The sequence below is a fragment of the Falco biarmicus genome, chromosome 3, assembly GCF_023638135.1.
Source record: "Falco biarmicus isolate bFalBia1 chromosome 3, bFalBia1.pri, whole genome shotgun sequence".
Classification (NCBI taxonomy): Eukaryota; Metazoa; Chordata; class Aves; order Falconiformes; family Falconidae; genus Falco; species Falco biarmicus.
Window position 1 is genome coordinate 14,789,316 of NC_079290.1, and position 21,599 is coordinate 14,810,914.

General features: G+C 40.9%; 1 protein-coding gene across 1 annotated transcript in view; it reads left to right on the top strand.

The window, feature by feature from the left end:
• The window catches only part of KCNQ3 (potassium voltage-gated channel subfamily Q member 3), a 203,491-nt gene that overhangs the window by 166,111 nt on the left and 15,781 nt on the right, over window positions 1-21,599 (top strand). The window contains exons 3-10 of the mRNA XM_056333672.1: window positions 1,595-1,721; window positions 3,478-3,650; window positions 5,619-5,774; window positions 7,204-7,314; window positions 8,528-8,623; window positions 9,947-10,041; window positions 11,750-11,776; window positions 21,314-21,501. Coding sequence (XP_056189647.1) covers window positions 1,595-1,721; window positions 3,478-3,650; window positions 5,619-5,774; window positions 7,204-7,314; window positions 8,528-8,623; window positions 9,947-10,041; window positions 11,750-11,776; window positions 21,314-21,501 — 973 coding nt within the window. The remainder of the gene's footprint in view (window positions 1-1,594; window positions 1,722-3,477; window positions 3,651-5,618; window positions 5,775-7,203; window positions 7,315-8,527; window positions 8,624-9,946; window positions 10,042-11,749; window positions 11,777-21,313; window positions 21,502-21,599) is intronic.

A 21,599-nucleotide genomic window follows, 5' to 3' on the forward strand; every position in this document is an offset into this window, starting at 1 on the left:
AAAATACTAACCTGAGAATTTGCAATAATTCTTTTCAAAGGCTTTTCAGCATTTGCCTAACAGTTCTTCCATCAAAGTATCAATAAATTTCCTGTTGACCATGCCAGACCTGAGCACATTTGAAAACTAATTTTTTTCAGGATCTTTCAACAAATTTGATTCATTCTATAGTATTCTACCAATCCCAGCATTTCTTTCAAGCGAGGTCATCAGAATTGGACTCATGCTTGGGCCAAGAGCAGCATAACTGAAATTATTGCAGGCAGTGCCTCTGATGATTATCCATGAGAGAAAATGTATTTACAGCAAATATATCCCTTTCTCTGTGTTTCCAGCATGCTTGTTTTATAAATGCTGGAGTTCATGCTCAAGACTTTATTTCTGTAGGTCTCCCATTTGGCAGAAGAAAAAAATAGGAAAAAATGCTCACCAACTTTAAATGTGACATATTCATAATTTTATGAAAATGACCCTAACAAAGAACTTCTGCTCCAATAGATATCATGAAATAGAGCACACAATGTCTCACTTAACCTGACCTTGTAGAAAAGCATCCCCAGGGAAATTGCAGAGCAAGAGTAGTTCCAGGATCTCAATTTCCATTTCCCCTTGTACCCCCAGAGACATGTAGATCCGAGCAAGATCTAAATGCCAAAAGGAATGAAAGGTGAATTTCCCTTGCATGTTCCTTTTCAAAAAGCACCTGTATGAAATCTCCTTCATCCCCTAGGGAATGCAAAACTTGCTTTTGGTCTCTGTTACCCTGCTTAGACCCAACTTATCTTGTTTTAAAAAGCCTGAGGTTATTTTTCCCTCTCCTGTGTTTGCTTTTATGTGACTCTCAGTGGTTTTCAGAAGCGCCTAGCAGCTGTGGGTATGAGCATCAGGAAAAATTCTCCTTTCCTCCTTGCCAGCTATTCACTGGAATAGTAAGGAAAAGGAACTGCATACCCCATGCTGCCCTTTGCCCATCTCCACCGAGCACCTCAGAGAGGCTCTCTCCTCCCCATTCCCTCCCCATGCTTAGAAGAGCTCTTGAGCAAGGTCAAAAATCCCATTCTTCCATGCAGCAGAAATTTAAGGGAATAAGATGTGCCTTAAATTTGTCTCATATATGCCTTTATCGTTGCCTTGAATGTATGACTATACAAATATACTGTATCCTGTCCCTGGCTCTGTAGATATGGCTGCATGAATGAGTTGCTGGTGGGTTACCCTGGGTGTGGATATACAGTGCACTGGGGACTTTGCAGTCACCACTCACATATGTCTTCTCATTTTGTGTGAACCAGGAGGTCTTTCTGGTGAAGTAGTTGTCCTTCCATTAAGGCAGGATAAGCACTTCACGTTTTACCCAACAGCAGGGGCACAACCTTTCTGCAGAGTACTCAGCAAGCTGTAAAACTATGTCCCACTTTGCCTTGCCTCTTTTATCAACCTATATTCTCTTCCCCAGATATTTCCTCTCTCTCTCTCTCTCTCTCACACAGGTACCCCAAAACTTGCACCTCTTCTGTTTCCTTCAGCTATATCCTTTTATCCAGAATTACTGCAAAAGTTGAGTCTAACAATGTAGTTTGTGTCTTTGATACAGGAAACTTTTGCCATTTTCATCTTTGGAGCAGAATTTGCCTTAAGAATCTGGGCTGCTGGGTGTTGCTGTCGCTACAAAGGATGGAGAGGGAGACTCAAATTTGCCAGGAAGCCATTGTGCATGCTGGGTAGGTACATGCTGTCTACTACTGTTTCCCCCTTTATGTCCTTTTCCTTCTAAGTCATTCTGGGGGATGTCCAAGAACCAGTGATTGGCAGTGCAAAGAGCAGTGAAATCAGATCAGCCCTTTGTGCTAGGAGCTGTGACCTGCTTGGAGTAGTTATTTGTAGTACCCAGAAATAATGATTCATTTGAGAGACACTTGGGTAGCTGGACAGTGAGAAAAAAATTAATCTTTCCACCCTTAAAACACATTTTTCCTTCTCCTGAATCCTGCTGCATTTTCCTTAAGTTCATCCCCAAAATATACCCTGTCCGCCTTCAGTTTCAAAGCACTTCAGATCCCAACCCTATACCATCTTCCCCAGCTCTCTTTCATATTCAGATGTTGTGTTTTACCTTTGCAGTGTTGGTCTGTATTTGCAAACAAGTATCTCTGTAATTTCATCCATGTTACCTTTCAGGCTTGAAAGGCACTGCCTGTAACTACCCATAAAACTACTCAGTATTTGTGTTTGCATCCCCTCCTACGACTCCCCATTAAGTCCACAAAAGCCAACATTTAGGAGCTCACCCTGAGCACCTGTCATGCATATCCACCTTCATTCACTGTTTCCAGGACTCTCTCCTTTGTTTTGATGCTCTTCAGGACAAGTGCTAGCTTTTTATTCTTCATTTGTACAGCACTTGGCACTCCTGGGAGCCATGGTGCTGCAGTTACATGAATACATCTCACTCTATTCCCTCTCCCTTCTTTTGTTCATCTTGTGGGTCTAAACAGTAGACAAAACTGGAAGAAATTTTCGTTGCGCATCTTTGCTGTCTTCAATTTAGTAGTGCTCCTTTGGGTGCTACTTTTGTATAAATACTTCTAATAGCATTGTGAAGGTAGTAGAGCATGATGTGAGCAAGTGGGATTGAAACTGTCTCGTGCCTTCTTGGTAAAAGTGTCATCTCACTTCTGAAAATGAATCTTCATTGATATCTGGATAAATAAAAGAACACGGATTTATTAATATCGTCTCTTGGTTGTCACTAGCACAAGTTTGTTTTGAGAATGATTGAAAGTGAATAAATCTGAAATCCATCCAGTGCTACTCTTTTTGGCTGAAAACAGAATATGAAGAGAATTTAAAGACTGATTGCTTGGAGAATGTTTAAAGCCTTTTGGTACCACTTTTTTTCTTGCATATGTATGGGATCAAAAAGGGGAGGGAGGGAGGACACAAGAAAAAGAAAGAAAAAGAAAGAAAACAAGAAACAGCAATGTGATTTGCATTTCAAACTTCTTCAGTTGATCAACAAATTGGCCCTGTGAGCAGTTACAAAAAATAGTAGTACTAGCTTTGAGATTTTAATGGCACAACTCAGCCAAAAGAACAACATACTAGATACACCATCAAAAACTGAATTTCTTATATGCTGACCTGTTCACTATGGTGTTTCTGTGGGACAGATGGATTTAAGGCTGGGTTTTTTGTGAGCATTAGGAGACTGTTTCTGTGCGTGCCTAAGCTAGCATGCTAAGACAGTGTCTCAAGTCCAGTGCTTTGATCTGTAAATAGATTCTGAGACTTTCTGGTGGGTTTTATGCATGATGCTGTCTGTGTGGCAGGTGCAGATATCTGTTTAATTGGCAAGAGAAGGCATTTTCAGGAAGCTTTAAAATTTGCTTAGGGAAATTTGCAGCACAACCAGATGGGATTAAGAAGCAGGTGATGGGGCCACTTTTATTGGCAGGCTTTGTTCTTTTTGCCTTGCAGATATCTTTGTGCTGATTGCTTCAGTGCCAGTGGTTGCTGTAGGGAACCAGGGCAATGTTCTGGCAACATCTCTCAGAAGCCTCCGCTTCCTTCAGATCCTACGGATGCTCCGAATGGACAGGCGGGGTGGTACATGGAAGCTTTTAGGATCAGCCATTTGTGCACACAGCAAAGTAAGTGAGGAGCTTGCACAGCTCAGCTGCGGTTTGGGGGGGAGACATTGAAGGGAAAGAGAGAGGATGTGCAGGTGACACAACGCCTTAGGATTATGTCTTGTAGTTCAAGCAGTAGTTTTATCCTTTCAGCTTTATTCCCTCTCCCACTCTCTGAACCATTTCTGCCCCTTGGTTTACCCTTTTGTACTCAATAGTGGTGCTGGGAAGCAACAAAAGAGAGTGTTTATACCCATACTTGTTACAACAGGAATTCTGCCTTTACACTGAATAAGAGTAGGGACATCCCTTTAATGGTGAAGTAAGCTGAAATATTTGACAGAAACGCTTCTGTAGTTGCAACGTGTTTGTAGTGACTTCTCAGACTTGTCTGATCAACAGATGGAGCAGGACTCTGAAGGGGCAGAAAGAGGTTGGTTAGCAGAAATGTGGTTTCAGAGGGAGCTACTGGTATAATTTCTTTTTCCAAGCATGGGTCAGACAATACAAAGATGCACACAATGTGAACCCAGACAGACAAAATTTCTAAAATCATCTTCATGCGGTCTCACTTGATGCTGTAGTCAGACACATCCTGTCTCGCACCAGACGGATATGTCGTGTTCATGCATTTCCACCAAACATTATTACAAGTTAAAAACTATCTGCATAAAAATCCTCTAGATTAGAATTCTCATCTGCACAGGGTATAGAAAAATTGCATATACTCTGTGCTACACGTTGCTTTTTCTTATCCATGAATGACATTCCTGACATTTTAGGGGTTTTTGAAAATTAAAATGCCAGCTGGCACAGCATAATTAGACTTTGCTTCTTTGTAGTGGCTGATAGGGATACCCACCCTGCTTCATTTCATACCAGCTTCTGTTTCTTCCCCATATAAACTTGCTACAAGGGAGGTGGCACATAAACACTTATGTCAAAAATGTTTCTCAGGAAACTGAGATCATGGAAGAAGTCTGTGTGCCAAAGACATTGTTTAGAAATCATTTAAGGCTTTATTGTGTGGGATGTCATTCAAATGTTCCTTATTTGATTCTCCACCACCACCATTTGGACCTCAGCTGGATGAGGGAGATAAGAAGAGGTTGCGAGGACTTGGCTTTACCAGACACACTAAAGAGACAATTTTGATAACAAGGTTAGCCATTGAATTTCCTTCTGTGGTTGCACCGTAGAAATTAGCCAAGAAAGCTGAGCTGTCTCAAGACTCAATTATGAAATTCTCAGCTCCAGATATTTTCCCCCCAATCCAGGTCTCATAAAATGAAGTGGAATATTGATTTTTTTTTTGCACACTTTTGAAGACTTTCACCAAAAATGTTTCTGCTTTGTTTCAGACATTGATGAGATTTTAACTTGGGTTGCTGCACTTCCCACCTCAGTGGGATTAGCCACACATTCCACTTTAGTCACCCTCTCTAAAACAAGGAATGTCAGGTTTTGTTTTCACACAGATGATTTTCAATTATCCTGTCCTTATTGCATCAGATCATGGTGAAAACATCATTCATGGTGGAACCTGCTTTGATATGCCTAAAGAGAAGGAACTGTATCCTGCAGCCTTGGCTGTCTGGAGGTAGGGAGAGGGCAGAGCTGTTGATTTACTTGCCAAAGCTGACCAAGCCTAGGGGCAGCAGGAATGGGAAGTCTCAAGGTCAGGGACAGAGTCCTGCAGCACCCTGTGTCATGGGTGCTGCTAAGCCCTTAACCCAGCTTTATGCAGAACTACAACTGCAGATTGCTCCAAGCTGTTCCCAAGGAGGATGCCACGTAAGGGCTAATTCTTGTAAATCTCTGCATTATTTCCCGGTAAGTGCTGAGCTGGGCTGGTCATGGACTGTGACCAAGCCATCAGCAACGGCTCTGCTCTTATCCTCTGTGCTTCTCTCTTCTGACGTTTACTCTGCCACTGTGGGTATTGAGACTGTTTTCAGTCCCTCCATTGTCCATCTGTTTCTTTTGCAGGAACTCATCACTGCTTGGTACATTGGGTTCCTGACGCTCATCCTATCCTCATTTCTTGTTTATCTGGTTGAAAAAGATGTTCCTGAAAAGGACGCTAATGGGGTGGAGATGAAAGAAGAGTTTGAAACCTATGCAGATGCACTATGGTGGGGGCTGGTAAGTGACTCTGAAAATACCTTATCCCCTTCTTAAAAACTTTGTATCCAAGAAGAGATAAAGTATTGATGTTAGGGATTACAGTATAAGAGCTGCTATACTTGGGTGAGGAGCATATTACTGGTATAACATTACCAAAGCAGGGATGCCCCTACAACCAATTAACAGAACTTATACCCCTGATGATTTTCAGTCAGACAAAGGCCTTTAGTTGCTTAAACCTCCTTTAGAAATCAGTCTGTGCTCCTGGCTTCTGGGAAACCTTTTAGAGGAGTGTCTCTTTAGGTATAACTGCACTGGCAGAGCCTGTGCTTATATGAGACCTACCTCTCATGACAACAGTATCCTGCCTGTGAGAGCTATGTCGCTCAGAAAATGGCAAAATCAGAGCTGGACAATGGACTGTTCTGTTGGCCTAGCAAAGTGCGTCAAAGGTTTGGGCAGTATAGGTAGACACTCATGGAAGTTTGGTCTATAAGGAGTCAGTGACTGAGGATGTCTCTGGATTCAGATGCAGGAAGTAGAAAATATGTGTCTGGAAAGGATAACTCAACAATTCTTTTGTGTTTTACATACATTGCCCAAAAATCACTCAGGGAATGCCACTGGTAGTAGGATACCAAGCAAGAGGGACCTTTGATACATCTGTTCTTGTCTCTTCTGATGAAGAAAGAAGTAGTGGTTTGCACCACTAGTCATTTGATCACAAAATATTCCTGCCATCTGGTAACAGAATTCACGTTGCTTTGCTACCAACAGTTAGGGGAGTCTATATCATGCTGTGACTATTCTTTATTTAGTGCATTTTTATTTAATGCAGCATATTTTTTATTTAATGCAGTTCACTCATAAATGGCAAGATCTGTCCCCCTATTATTAATCAAAAAGTCCCAAGTGTGGCACAGAACACCTGGATATTTTCATATCCTTTCATATCCAGGACATTTAGGTAAAGTCTCATTGGTGATAAAAGGTACACAGTTGGAAATTAGCAGTTGTGCAGGAAAGGAGTAAGTTTTCACAAAGTCATCTTTGTTTTGAAAAGACTGGGGCTTCAGAGAGAGGTAGTCCTGATCAGTTATTAAAGCTCTGCAAGCTATTAACTGACAAGTCCCATTCCTACCTGCACTGATGGTGGGCAGGAGACTCACTCTGCCTGCGACATCACATGGAGTTCCCTTTCAGCAAACTCATCCTAAAGAGGCAGCTGCTTTTAGACTAAATCCATTCTTCCTGGTGCAATGCCTGTGGACTATGATGCCATTAAAAAAAAAAAAATTGGTTGGCCCATTGTCAAGATCCTTTTTCAAGAAGCTGTGCATGAACACCCAAAGAGCTAGGTGAATTAGGCAGGTTTCATGGTGACATTTAAAAGCAGAGATGGTGACTTTGTTTTTCTTACGGGAAGTCCTGGTCATTCTGTCCACAGATCACCCTCGCTACGATTGGGTATGGTGACAAGACTCCCAAAACATGGGAGGGACGGCTGATAGCAGCTACCTTCTCTCTCATTGGAGTGTCTTTCTTTGCTCTTCCTGCAGTAAGTACCTTCCCCGTCCTCTGTTAGCCACATCCCAGCGCTGTGCACTTGCAAAAAGTAGGTAAAGTGATCTAAACTGCTGGTGGAATCAAAATCCTTTTTAAGTGACTCAGACACTTGAACTGGTCTATATAAGTAAATCTTTCTTCCCAACCTCATGTAGCGCCTATTGAGAAAAATATGTCACCCCAATACTCCTCAAACCATGTGTGGACATTGTCTGAGACAGTGCTAGTTGGCACAGGCCAAAATTGATCTAGTAAGTGAGCAGTCTGGGAAATTACAAGGCAGTTCATCACCCTGTACCCTGGCTCAGGTTAGTTTACTGGTACTGACATAGCCACACAACACATATTTTTAAAAGATATGGGGTCCATTGTTTTATTAATTAGTGTTGGGCCTGTCTTACCAAGCTCTAAACACTTTTATGCTAGAGATTACATTGGAATGATCAACACAGACTGGTGGTCACCCTTTATAACCAGCACAGCTCTGCAGAGCATTTAATCTCACCTGTTTCCCTTCCTACTTCGAGGAGATCTCTGATATCACCACAAAAGTGCTGTTTCTGCCCCCTAAGATTAAAGGGAATTTAGAAGGTGACAGTAAAGATAGTTTTTTGATCTAGCTAAGTGAATCCTCATCTGGCTACTTAAGAAATGATCTCTAAATTGCTTTTGAAAGTATATTTGTTCTCCTGTGTTACATGGGCTAAATATTTGCTTTGTCTGCAAAATTCTCAGGGAAGAACAAGACAAGATGTTGGTGAGATGGGCCAAATAGCAACAGAAACTCTCCCAAGTCCATATTTTAGGATATTTTTCCTTTAGATCAAGGCTTGGAAAGAATTTCACAGAGGATGGGAAGTTCTGCACACCCAAATCCAGAGTATGGTTGGCATAGCTTTTTTACCACACAGGCATAGAACGAGTGGAACGTAATACACCATCCGGACACCTCCAGTTTGGAAAGGCAGTAGACATTCAAGAAGCCTGTTGAGGACCTTAAAATGATTTGGTGTGGCCTGTGGTCCTTGAGAGGGTCATGACAACCTCATATCTCATGAGTGGGGCAGCAGGAAAGGCATGCTGTACTGCACAAAGGTTCCACGTAGCCATCTCTATCTCCACCCACAGACCTGTTTCCTCTCAACAGTAATCCATTTTTTCTGAGTAAGAAATGTCTAAAATCTTGGATCACACTCTGCTTTCAGGGCATTTTGGGCTCAGGGCTGGCACTGAAGGTCCAGGAGCAACACCGTCAAAAACATTTTGAGAAAAGAAGAAAGCCAGCAGCTGAACTCATTCAGGTTTGCAGCCACTTATCTCCTCCTTGAAAAAGTGTTGCATATGAAGACTGCTGCATCATATTAACAAGGGACACCACTTCCCCCCTGCCCAAATTCTCATTTCCCATTGCAGGAGGTGAGAAGCTGTGTTTGTAAAAGGGTCAGTTTTTCACAGTGAGCTAGCTAATCCAGAGGTCCTTGCAGTTTTTTGAGGAATCTTTGAGTTCCCAGAATATCTTTCAGAAGAACAGTGTCTTTAGAAGAAAGGGTTTCATCTGCTAGCTTCTGGAAACCAATCAGCTTCATCAGTGCAACAAAATCACAGAAAACAAGCTGTCAAGAACATATTCTTTCCAAAATCCAGGTTTTGTCAGTTCCCTTGAGAGAGTGCTTTAATGTGCAGTTATGTTGTTATTAATGTGAAATCAGCAATTGAAGTAACACAGTAGTGGTTTGTAAAAACTGAAGCACACCCTGGATCTTCGGTTATGTCACAGGATGATCAGAGGTTTCAATGGGAAGAGACTCCTTAGCTCACCTGGACTTCAGTTATGCCCTTTGTTACTAATTCAGAAAATTAAGCTGAGAATTACCAGTCTAGGGCTGAAAAATTTGACAGGAGGTACTCTTAGTTGGTGTGGAACACACCCTGATGGAAGTGAAGTAAATAGCAGAATTTCCACAGAGAGACAGACAAAGTTTCTGTGATATCAGATGGAAGCATTTGGTGCTGAGGACTCTCAGGATCAAACCAGTCCTCAGGAGAAACAGACTGAGTGGCATACTATGCTGTTCTCATTAAAAACACTCCTTAGCAAACAGAAGGGGCTGCAGGGATGAGCTGGGAATTAAAATCACTTTTTAAATTAAAGTATCTCTACTTAGCAGGTAGCTAATTTAGCTACAGTAATTTTTAGGTATGTGCTATAAAGAATTTTGACTGGAGCTAAATACTGAAATAGAAAATTGCTCAGCAAAATTGCCTCTGATGGTACCTTAGATAGTAAGCTAGCTAAAGCACTTCCAGAAATACTGGAGAAGTCCAGTGGAGAAGCTCTTTTAGACGTACCAGACAGGAGAATTAAACCAGTTTAGTCAAACGTAATGTCTTGTTGATGTTGGTGGTTCTTTTCCTGTCCTGTCCCTTTTAACAGCCCTCCCAGATCATACTCCAGTGTCAATAATTTTGCCATATAGTGACACTCATTTGGTACAGCTGATTAGTGATTAATTTCTAGATAGTCACTCGGGTGCATCATTATGTTCTTTGAAACAATCTGGCTGCTGTCAGCCTGTGGAGTAGCTTTACTTAACACTAATTATTCCCTTTCCCTTATAATTCAGGCTGCCTGGAGATACTATGCTACTAACCCCAACAGGATTGATCTAGTTGCTACCTGGAGGTTTTATGAATCAATTGTGTCATTTCCATTTTTCAGGTAAGTGCATTGTCCTTGTCTCCATCATCGTTTTCTGTGAAGTGTAAGTCAGGACAGGAAACATAGATTTTATATATATCAATGAGGCTTTTGTAGGTGACAGATAGTTGCCAGGTAACTTCTTGGCTGAGAATGAAAAACATACTTTTGGGTTCTGGAACTATTTCTTCTCCCTTGCCCTGGTGGTATGTATCAGGGGCACATGGATAACCCCATCAGTGGCTCTCATGTTGGCATTAAACAAAGGAGAAGGCTGCCTCACTGTCAGCTTCCCTTTGTAAGACTCTCGAGTTTATTGCCCTGGAAATCTCCATTTCTCTCTCTGTAATTTTGATCCTGATAAAGTTTTAGCCCTGGATTTCAGGTGCACCTGTACTCCTCACACCCTGTATGATGCAGCAGTGTATTTTAAGATATGGATTATGCTGAAAATTCTTACTTTCCCTTCTTCAACTCAACAGGCTTGAGAATTGTATTGTTCAGAGGTGGCCATGGCATCTGAACAGAATTAATGCTTGTTAAATGCTTGTTTGGCAATACCAATTGCTCAAGGGGATAATTCAGTGGAGTACAGCCAAAGTATGTTTGAAACTGTCTCCCACTGGAACTAGTAACTGAAGGTTCACAAGAAAACTTTTCTGTGGAGCTGGGGTCATGGTTTTATTTTAATCACTACTTCTGAGTTCAGTGGAAAGCATTCCATACATAAAGATATTCACAGTTAATGGATGCTCACATTTATGGAAATTAGTCTGATCCTCACTTTTCCTGCGTCTTAAACAAGCACCTTCCTCACCTTGAGGTCTTAACATTTTCAAGGGTTGACCTTATGAAAGCCAAGACTTTCAGCTATAGGCTATCAGCTGCCAATAACGGGCATTACTTATCCAAGCTTATGCTTTAAACTTTAATTCTGGACTTGCTGTTATGCCTCATTCTGAAAAAAAAAAAAAAAGTGCCCTTAAACTGCGGCTCAGCTCCAACAGAGGTCTCCACATGTAAGTTGTGTCCACTAATACTGCAGCTCCAGCTGTTGCTCAAAACTGACTTGAAGAAACATTTCAGGCTCCTGCCTTCACAAAGCTCAAATTACAAATATTAACTCTTTCTTTGCTTTATTCACAATATATTTCTTCAGGGTTGATTTCACATGTGTCACAAAGGAAGTCTCTAAGAAAAAAACCCACAAGTGTCTAATCAAGGCTCAGTACATATCTTTCCTTTACTTTATCCCTTCTCATGCTCTATCTATTCCCACATTATCCATTATAGAGTCATTTCTAGAGGGTTTCTTGACCTAAGGTTTTGTTCAGAGAATTCTCAGGCTCGCCTGGAGTCTAGACTCATTACTGTGACTTCAAGCTTGTTCATTGTATGTAGGTTCTTCTGGGATTCAAATGCAACTTGAAATGTAATATATGTTTTGCAAATAAGGTCCTGGGAGAGAGGACAAGGGAGTTCACTTTTCACCAAAGACTGGATTGCCAGCCTAAGCAGCACAGATTTGTTTCAGGAACCTATATCACTTTCTTCACTTTATGGCTATTTGAAAATGTAGCTTTTATTCTGTGTCAGTTATGGTCACAGAACAAAAGAGGTATAAACTATTAGCAATAGATTAGCAATTTATGTTTAAAAAATCTGTTGAATGTATTATGTAATTCTTCTCTCCTTGCTTTCTTGTAATGCTTCCCATCTCCTCTGAAAGGAAAGAGCAATTGGATGGTACTGCCAGGTACGTAGCTGCCATTACTATAGCCTTGTTTTGATACAGCTATTGGAGGATGCAGGTTAAATGGTGCTTTGTGGATTCATGAGCTGTTAACCAAAACATGCTACTAACACCACAGGTAGTCATTAAAAATGATTAACCAATCCATTTCCTAATTGCTTGCTTTTTTCCCAGTTTAACAATACAGCTAAAATGCTAATTGTACAAATGCAGTGTTGCTTGCTGATTGTCTGTAAACGGCTTTATTGTTCGTTATGATTAATCATGGTCTAGATTTCTCTTGATCCATGTCATAGAGTCAGAGTATGGCATCCAGGTTGTTCTTGGGTAAATTTAAAGTCCTGCTTCATGTTATTGCTCAATAGTTCTGCACAGAGCAATGTTGCAATGTAGGGGATCAATTCACCACGTGGAAAGACTTCTTGATGAAAAAAACTAAGGTGGTTGGCTAAGATGGATCAGTAGGATAGTCAGTCTCTCTGGCAGAACTAAAAAATCTGCATTAGATTGAGGCCTTGGTCCCAGCCCTGCTGAAACAGATGGGAAAGCCCCCAGTCACTCTGGGGAATTTACAACCAAAGAGAATGAAGGAATCATCAAACCTAATACTGGTCAGTCACTGAAGGCTACAGCAGAGCAGTCATTGCCAGTCAACTTGCAAGGTCTCAAATGTAAATGATGTACTTATAACCCCCTTCAGCTAAGCTGCAGATTTAAAAGCACACAAAATAATTCAACCTCTCATGTAAAAAATGTGAAATACTTAATGATAAACTACTATCAATGGATCACCCACAATGAAAGTCAATAACAATTAAAGGATAAATAGTTCCACAGACTCATGCTGAAGTTATTTCCATTTGCATCCCTGTTCACAACACGGAGAAAAAGAGCAAAACTGTAGCAAAATTTGAAAACTGCTAGTCAGAGGTTAGGCCTGGGTTCCAGTCCCTGGCCTGATGAAAAGTTTTCTTTTTCTTTTTGTTTATTGAGCGTTTCATGCAACACGTGTTGTGGTTTAACACCAGCCAGCAGCTATACCCCGCAGAGCCACTCACTCACTCCCCACCAGCGGGATGAGGGAGAGAATCAGAAGAGTAAAAGAGAAAAAAACTCGTGGGCTGAGATAAAGACGGTTTAATAGGTAAAGCAAAAGCCATGCACGCAAGCAAAGCTAAACAAGGAATTCATTCACCACTTCCCATGGGCAGGCAGGTGTTCTGCCATCCCCAGGATAGCAGGGTTCCGTCATGTGTAACCGTGACTTGGGAAGACAAACGCCATCACTCTGAACATGCCCCCCCTTCCTCCTTCTTTCCCCAGCTTTATATGCTGAGCATGATGTCACATGGTCTGGGATATTACTTGGGTCAGTTGGGGTCAGATGTCCCAGCTGTGTCTCCTCCCAAATTCTTGCCCATCCCCAGCCTGCTTGCTGGTGGAGTGAGGTGGGGTGGAAGCAGAAAAGCCCTTGGCGCTGTGTAAGCACTGCTCAGCAATAGTGAAAACCCCTGTGTTGTCAACACTGTTTCCAGCACAAATCCAAATCACAGCCCCATACCAGCTGCTATGAAGAAAATTATCCCAACCAAAACTAACACAACAAGACAACTTCAACAAAGGAAGGTGAAAAAAAAACAGATTTGCACTTGCTGTTCTATCAGTTTTTGGGGTTTGAACCTCCTTTAACAGAAAAGAAAAACTTACCCTGTTTCCTTACAATACAGGCAAATGCTGTAGTGCTGAATTACTGGGAAAAGATGACTAACCCTTCCTGCCACCATCATTAGATGCTAACTTGCTCCTCTTCAAAGACTGCTTAGATGTGAGTTACCTAGTCTGTAAACCCTCATGAACCTTAAATACTGTACATCCGTAACGCTGCCAAGGCTAAGCAGTCATGAGCAAGCTGTTGCATTAACGTAGATGTCTGGTGATTTTAGTCATCTCCAGTGTTGGCAGCAGCTGGATTTTGGCCTTTAATATGTAGGAGAGAGCTTAGGAGCTGAAATTCTTTTGAGTATGGAACTCCATACCTTGAGCCAAAATGCTCTGACTCAGATGCAGCAGCAGAGCAGACTAAAATTAGGCAAGTGAATGATTGCTGCAGTTTGCTGTTGGTCACAGCCCCCCTGGATAAGCTTCTGCACCTGCAGTGACAGAACAGTTTGTGAAGTAGCTTCTGAGATACTTTTTCTTTCAGGCCAGTAGAAGGAGTCATTTTATGTTGACGCACTGGATTAAAAATGGAAAAATATGACTCACAGCTCGAAATCTTTAAAACTGTAATCCCAAGGCCCCTCATTCTAGTTGCATATGTCTTGCTTTTATGTTGTTACATACTTAAAAACCTTCAGCAAAATCATCAGTAAACCTGCACTGGAACCTTCCTGTTAGTAGGAATGTGTTTATGGAAATAAGCATTCAATTAAGGGGATTGGAAACCCTCCAGGTAAACAGAGGAATGATGGTACTTGTGGGAACATCCACTGACTTCAGTAGACATGGGACTGAGCCATTAAATCGGGTTGTTTTGACAGTCCCACCTCCCATCTCTCATAAATTTCTTATTTACAGACCAGATAATTAAATATATAGAGTTATATATTCCTATTCCTCCTACAGTGATTTAGTGTAGAAGGTATTACTTGTACTCCACTGCAGTTTGCGTTTAAGGCTGTATTGAAATAAATGAGCAATAAGGGAACACAGTCCTACTGGAGAGAACAGCCCATAAGTGCACTCAGTCTCCAGGTTCTTGCATCAGTTAAGTCCTTAATGGGAAAGCTGTAGTAATAAACTGCATTGTCTGAACAGTGGTTGGTAAAGGAGAGAGAAGAATTGGTCCAAAGCTTTCCCAGAAGAGTCAGAAAATTTAACTAGTTAATAAACTACAAATGAGGCCTGGCTGTGTGAAAATTTGAGGATAGATAGCACGTTAAGTGGCAGGGTTTCTATTCAGGAACTCTTCTTCTACTCACTTCTCTTTAGGCACTCCACAGTAGTAGAGTTGAACTCTGTGTCAGATCCTTCTAGGCTCTCTCCTTGGAAGCAGGAGCTGGCATCATGACAAAGTCACAACTAGATGCAGCTCCTTGTTGTTAGACCACTTGGGAAAAACACAGGGGAGACAACAGAGTGGAAGAGTCTGTTTCAGAAGCTGGATCCCAAGGCAGGGCTGCAGGGGAGGACTTGTGATAACAGAAAACAGATTAAAATTTGGCAGCAGCCCAAGGCTTTATTGAAGGTCCCTTTAAACTAAAACTGTGAAGATGTGAGATACCATGAAAAGCACATTGGACTACCCTTCAGCTAGGCAGTAGGCTGGGTCCTGTAAGCAGTGAAGTGGTACATATGATGATGCTCTGTTAAGAGCGGCGTTTTCCCTACATGCCCTGCATAGTCACCCAACCCAGTAGGAACTGGGGCTGTGCCACTCATTGCTCACTGGTGGGGAGTTTACTGACTTCATGCCAGAGGTGCCACTAGCTTTTTCTTCCTTAATGCCTAAACCTATGAGCCCATGAAGTCTCAGATAGTAATTGCTCTTCTGCATGTATTGCAAAGCCTTTGCATCTGTTCAGTTCCCAGGAAAGAAGATTTATGTGGAAGAGATATTAATGTTCATTTCTGCTGGAGTGCAGCAAATCATTCAGCAAACGTTTGGGTGTCTGACTTACCTTTAAGATGAGCCTTTGCTTGATGGACATATTGTTTATTTTGAACCAACTTTTTGTGTCTATGTTTGAGAAATTAATTTTGGGCCTGATTTTTCAGCTCTGTTGTTAGCAGCTGTTCAACTGATTTTTGACTAATGTTGAAACTTTGACACTTGTATGTACAGGCACTATAGGGAAGGATTTTGAACTGTCTCCTAGGGACTTGCTCCTAATCAGCATTGTCCAACTGTAGAACTAGATACCAGGAGCACATGTTCATTCCTAGATCTATTATTTCGTGTTTGCAGAAAAGTCATTTATCCCTGTTTCCTTATCTCTACAAGATAAATAGTATTTCTCTGCCTTTGGAAAGTTGGTTTTATTTTTTTTAAGCGGCAGAATTGGTACTGGTCCTTTTTATTCTGTAAGTATGAAAGAATGCATTTTATGTGGTGCATTTTTGTATTGCCAGTAGTAGCAGCATAATGAAAATAAAATCGTACTTTGCAAGGTGGAAAATTTCACTGTCAGCATTTCTTTTTAATACATCTGCCCCAAACAGGAAGGAGAAAAAAGCCGCTCTGATCTGCACACTACATTAACTACAAATGAAAGGCTGTTCCCATTCTTTTTCATAGAACTTTTCATGGGTAATCATTAACGTCTCATCTTAATAACTTTTCTTCACTTTACAGTAATGTCATGTTTAGTAGGGAGTCATTCTTTGGATCAAGCCTCACAAGAAAACTTAGGTATATACATTCAAGTAACAATTGAGCCTTACTCTTTTCATATTTCTTGCATGCCATTCTCTGCCTGCACTTTCTGTTTTTACTACAGTAGTTCATCTAACCACCATAAAAACTAAGGGATGATAAGACTGAAAAGTTATTTAAGCATAAAAAGAAAGTTGCATGGCCTTGCAGATAGTTAATTGTTCTGCTGTTGAGAAAATATGGAATCTAATCCTGGCTCTGCCAATGATCTGCTTAGAAACAAGTGCTTTTCTCTGTTTCCATAGAATGGGAATGATACTAACCTACTCTGCAAATAATTTTAAAATTTACTGTAAGAAAAATATACTGCAAGAGTTAGATACCGTTCCTTATGCAGTCTCAACCCTGCCAACACAAATTCATGCAAGTTACTTTGCATTTACATTCAGTGGAACAACATCTCTGCATGTGTATTTGCAGGTTCTGGTTCAGCAAATGGAAAACAAGTGGATGCTTTTGATCATCTGAATAAAGTTAGTGACATGCTTAAATATCTTGCTGAACTGTGACCTAAGATGTGGGGCAAGAACTTTATCTTCCTGCAAAGAGGATTAGAAACAATTTGTGGCATTTCTGGAATCTGAAAGAAACATAATCAGAAATGATAATATTTTGACTAAATTGTCAAGCATTTTATTCTACCCCACACAAATATCTTCCTTACATTCAACTTTAGCTCATTGTTCTCATTCCCACTTCATTCCACATACGTGAAATCATCACACAGAACTCAGCTTTTCTAGCTGAAGCTCTTCAGCTTTTGGAGAGCTGTTAGTGAAGCACTCTGGTTTTTTTCATTGGATGATTGGCCCATGCAAAATAGTCAAGAGACATTGATTTTTCAGTTTGGTTTGCTTTCTAGCGGTTGCTACATGGAGATACGTTCACTGCAAAGTAGAGAGTGGGTCAACATCCATATGATTTCTCTCTACATTGCTGGCTGCATCCATTGGTGAAAAATATCCATCCTGTTTTCACAAAGAATTGAGCTTGGATTTTTCTCCCCATGGGTTTGTGTGACATTGCTTATTTTTACCATTTCAAATCACTTTAGAAAGTGTGAATGAGAAAAGGGGCAAAGCAAAGGCCTTTAGTGTGCATAAGGGTTCTTTCTCTTTCTGAAGGGCATCAAAGTTGAGCCCAAGTCAGGACTTGTGTTCATGTTTCTGGGCAAATAATCTGGATAGTAGGTAAGTTTGGTTTAGAGTCACGCCTACACTTAAATATCAATGAGGACATACACCACCAAAGAGTGTGGAAATTGGCTGGCTAAAAAGGGATGTTTTCTCCTCAGATGTTAGAAACTTGCAAATTCAGACCTCAAGATTCAGGATGCAAAGTGGCTCTTTAAATGAAAACATCAGTTGTTAAGAAATTGCAATTATTTTGAGATTGGACATTTTTGTGAGATCCTCTCTATAGAAAAGAATGTTACTTCGTAAAAGAGAAAGCTTATTGGCCAAAGTTCAGAAGTACCTTGGAAATGTGAAATGCTTTTCTTAAGAATTCAGAAAAGTCAGGGACTCTCTGAGATCAGTTGAATGTGTTCACTGCAGGGTTCATGGCTGTCCTCCTAACATTAGTTTTGTGTTAATTTCTATTGGGATTAGTTCAAATCAGAATACTGCTGGAAATCTCTTTCAGAATGTTTGATTTCCCAAAGCTACGTTCACCGATATAAGTACAGCTGGTGATGTACTAAAATATTGGAGTAAATATGACTGCCTTTTGCTTTCAGTTACTTGAGACCAACTAAATCTAGTGATTAGATAAACTGAACAAAATATGGAAAAAATTCCTGAATATTGTTAGTCATTGTTAGGTGAAAGTGGTAAATACATGGAAGAGGGCTGCCTTTGATTGACTGTTAGCATTAATTCATTATTTTTCTTCTCATACATGTACCGTTTGTTTATGAAACTCCAATACTATGCAAAGCACAGAGAGGAGAGTATCCAGCTTGCATGATGGGATGTACCTGCATTATTTCCTTGCATGATTGTTTCTGGAAAAGTATTTCTAGTTCAGTGGTTCCCACTCTTTATTCTGAGCAAGGCTAAAACATCTGCTGCAGAAGCCAGGAATCTCATATATCCAGACATCAAATTCATCTCTCAGATGATCCAAAATAGTTCCCACTACTCTTGGGGTGCAAGAATCTGAGATCTGAATTTTTTTAGGTAGAAGGTTTCAAGCCAAACTGTCCTCACTGCTTTTGCTTCCCTCCCTTTACGGTGGTCTGAATCTACCACAGAGTTCTCATCCTGGGGCTCCAAAGACAAAAGCTTTGGGAATTTTGTTTTGTTCTACCACAAGGGAGAGGATGCAATAGCATGCAAGACAAGCAATGGCAATGTATCCAAGCTAGTCAAAGAAACTATCCTTGCCTTTTATCATCATGTTTGGGATGCATTTGAATCCCCCCAGTTTCTGGAACTGCACTGGATGTTGGGAGTCACATTTTACTGAATGTAAGGAAGCCAAATGAAGTGGGACCACTGTCCCAGTGGAGGTAGAATAGCTAATATCAGTAGGAGGAATCTGAAAGACAAGCAGCAGTACATGAACCTGTGGGTGGGAACCACTGTCCTAGCCACTCTCATGGAGGATGATGTGATCTGCGCATGCTTCATACTCTGAGACTGAGCCATGCGCATGCTGTTTTAATGAAAGAGATTGTGTCATGAGAACAAATGTTTCCGAAGCCTTTTAAAAAGCACAGTGAAAACAAAAACCCCAGCAGACCCAGATCTCATCCCTTGGAAATGAGAATAAAGTCCATTTTTTTTCTGATGACAGCTAATCATTATCTGGAAAGAAGCTTGGGTTTTGTTTTCGGGGTTTTTTTTGCATACAACATACTGTTGTATTTTTTCATGTAAAGCTGGTGAATTATTTTCTGATGATTCTACTGCTCTGGCTGCCTGGATATGAACACAATTGTCTGTATTTATTGCATAAAAATACTGTTATGAATCTAAATGTTACTTTAAGGGTTAATCATCAGGATCCAATTAATAAGGAAGGCTTCAGTCAGGTAACTTTAAGTCAGACTAGAGACCTACTTTTTAAATGACTTCTTACCTAGATCTTTCTGTAGTCAATTACAATAAGACAAGTTCCCCCAGCTGTAAAGTCATCCCAAAGAGAAATGGAGCTGAACTGCGCTCTGTAGGTTGCTAACTTCCCACTGATTATAGAAAGCAGTCTAAAGATTAAATTTAGACAGGGCATTTAACTTTTTAAACACCTTAAGACAGATCAGATGAGTTCTAGGTCCTAAACTGAAGATGCTCAAGCAACAGTATGGGGACAACAGGTCCTAAACTGACACTTTTCAATGGGGAAAGTCGAGAAACTCCCTAGAAGGCAAATTTTTGAATGCTTTTAGTTCATAATGTCTACCTCAAACCCCACCCCACAAAAAAACCTCCAAACCCAGCATCCACAAATGATTGTGCGCACATATGCAGTGGAAAATATCACTCCAAAATAAGAAGGTTTTTGTGCTGAATGCAGAGGAATGTTTTGATCTGTTTTGACCGATGAGGAGGGTATCAAATCTTGATCACTACTATCCTTGTACAGTTCCATGGCTCAGATTTCTGCATATATTGCCTATATTTCTGACCTAGATTAAAAAAAATAATCCACAGAACTGCCTCTTGACCAAAATTCTCCACTCCCCAGAGCTGTCCCAGAGCAGCATCCAGAAATGGGTTAAAAGGCAGGCTTTCTTCCCATGGCTTGGTCCCACAAGTTTTAATAAATGTGAAATTACCAAATACTTAAGCAACAAAGTGAACAAGCAAATCAAATATTTATACCATCTATCACCTACAAAGTGTTCAGAGCATATATTGGCTGATATACTCACTAGCAATTTCTTTTTGTGTTGCTCTTTTCAGTGGTATTATACTTTTAAGACCATTATAGTCATCAGGTTGTAGGAGAGTCACTGGTGCTGGTAGGATGGCAGGTAGATACAATTCTAGTTTTATCTTGTCACTGAAGGATAAATGTCTGGTCAGTAAATATCTAAAAGGACAGTGCAAGGAATCATCAGAGGAACAAAATATGTCACTTTGCTACAATTCATATAGGTCACCTCAATTTCTAGTACAGTGAGAGATGACTGAAAGTGAACGGTGGAGACAACTGGGTAGCCTGCCCTACCATGTGCCGAGTAATTGCTTGGCAATGCCTTTCCAGTGTTTTGTTGATAATTTATTTGGTTCACAGCACATCCGACTTTCTTTTGTTCCTGGCTATGCACACCTTTCCTATGAACACAGCCTGAAAGAGTTGGGGTTGTTCAGCCTGGAGAAGAGAAGGCTCTGGGGACACCTTAGAGCAGCCTGCCAGTACCTAAAGGGGCCCACAAGAAAGCTGGAGAAGGACTTTTTACAAGGGCATGTGGTGAAAGAGGGAAAGGCTTTAAGCTGAAAGAGGGTAGATTTAGATAAGACATAAGGAAGAAATTTTTTACCGTGAGGGTGGGGAAGCACTGGACCAGGCTGCCCAGAGAAGCTGTGGATGCCCCATCCCTGGCAGTGCCCAAGGCCAGGCTGGATGGGGCTCTGAGCAACCTGGTGTAGCGGAAGGTGTCCCTGCCCATGGCAGGGGGTGTGGAACGAGGTGATCTTTAAGGTCCCTTCCAACCCAAACCATTCTATGATCCTATAGTTCTATGATTGAGTTATTCATTTCATAGCCTACCACAGACTCAGTAGTTAAAGAAAGCACTGAACAGGGAAAGCCAAGCCTCCTTATAATTAGACATTATAACTGCCTAAGTAGTGGTGTTTCTCTTCTTAATAATAAATCTAATGCTTCAGACGTGCTGTGGGAGCTGAAGCACTGTGATATACTACATGGAGAGGATAGCAAGACCCTCTGGTAACATTTTCAACACATACAAAAAATGCTTACGAAAAGCAGTTAATTATCTGGGGAGCTTAACTGTTGCTTTGATGTATTATGGTAGCCCCAGCAGTGTCCTTGTGTACAAAACATTTATTTAGCCCATTATATACTTAAAGCGTCATGAAAACAAGTTAAAAGTGTACAAAGGAGGAAAATGATTACTTTTGCTTATTTTGTAGCCAAAAGCTGGGTCTCTTGGATCGGGTTCGTGGTACCAATACTAAAGGAAAGCTATTTACCCCTCTGAATGTAGATGCCATTGAAGAAAGTCCTTCAAAAGAGCCTAAGAATGTTGTCTTGAATAATAAGGAGCGTTTTCGCACTGCATTCCGAATGAAAGCGTACGCTTTTTGGCAAAGCTCAGAAGGTAGCCCATCTGTGTTGATTTCTTTTTATCCATCCTCTATTCTCTCCATTTTACTTTGTTCCTCTGCATCTTCTGTTGAAGGTTTGTGACTTTCTGGG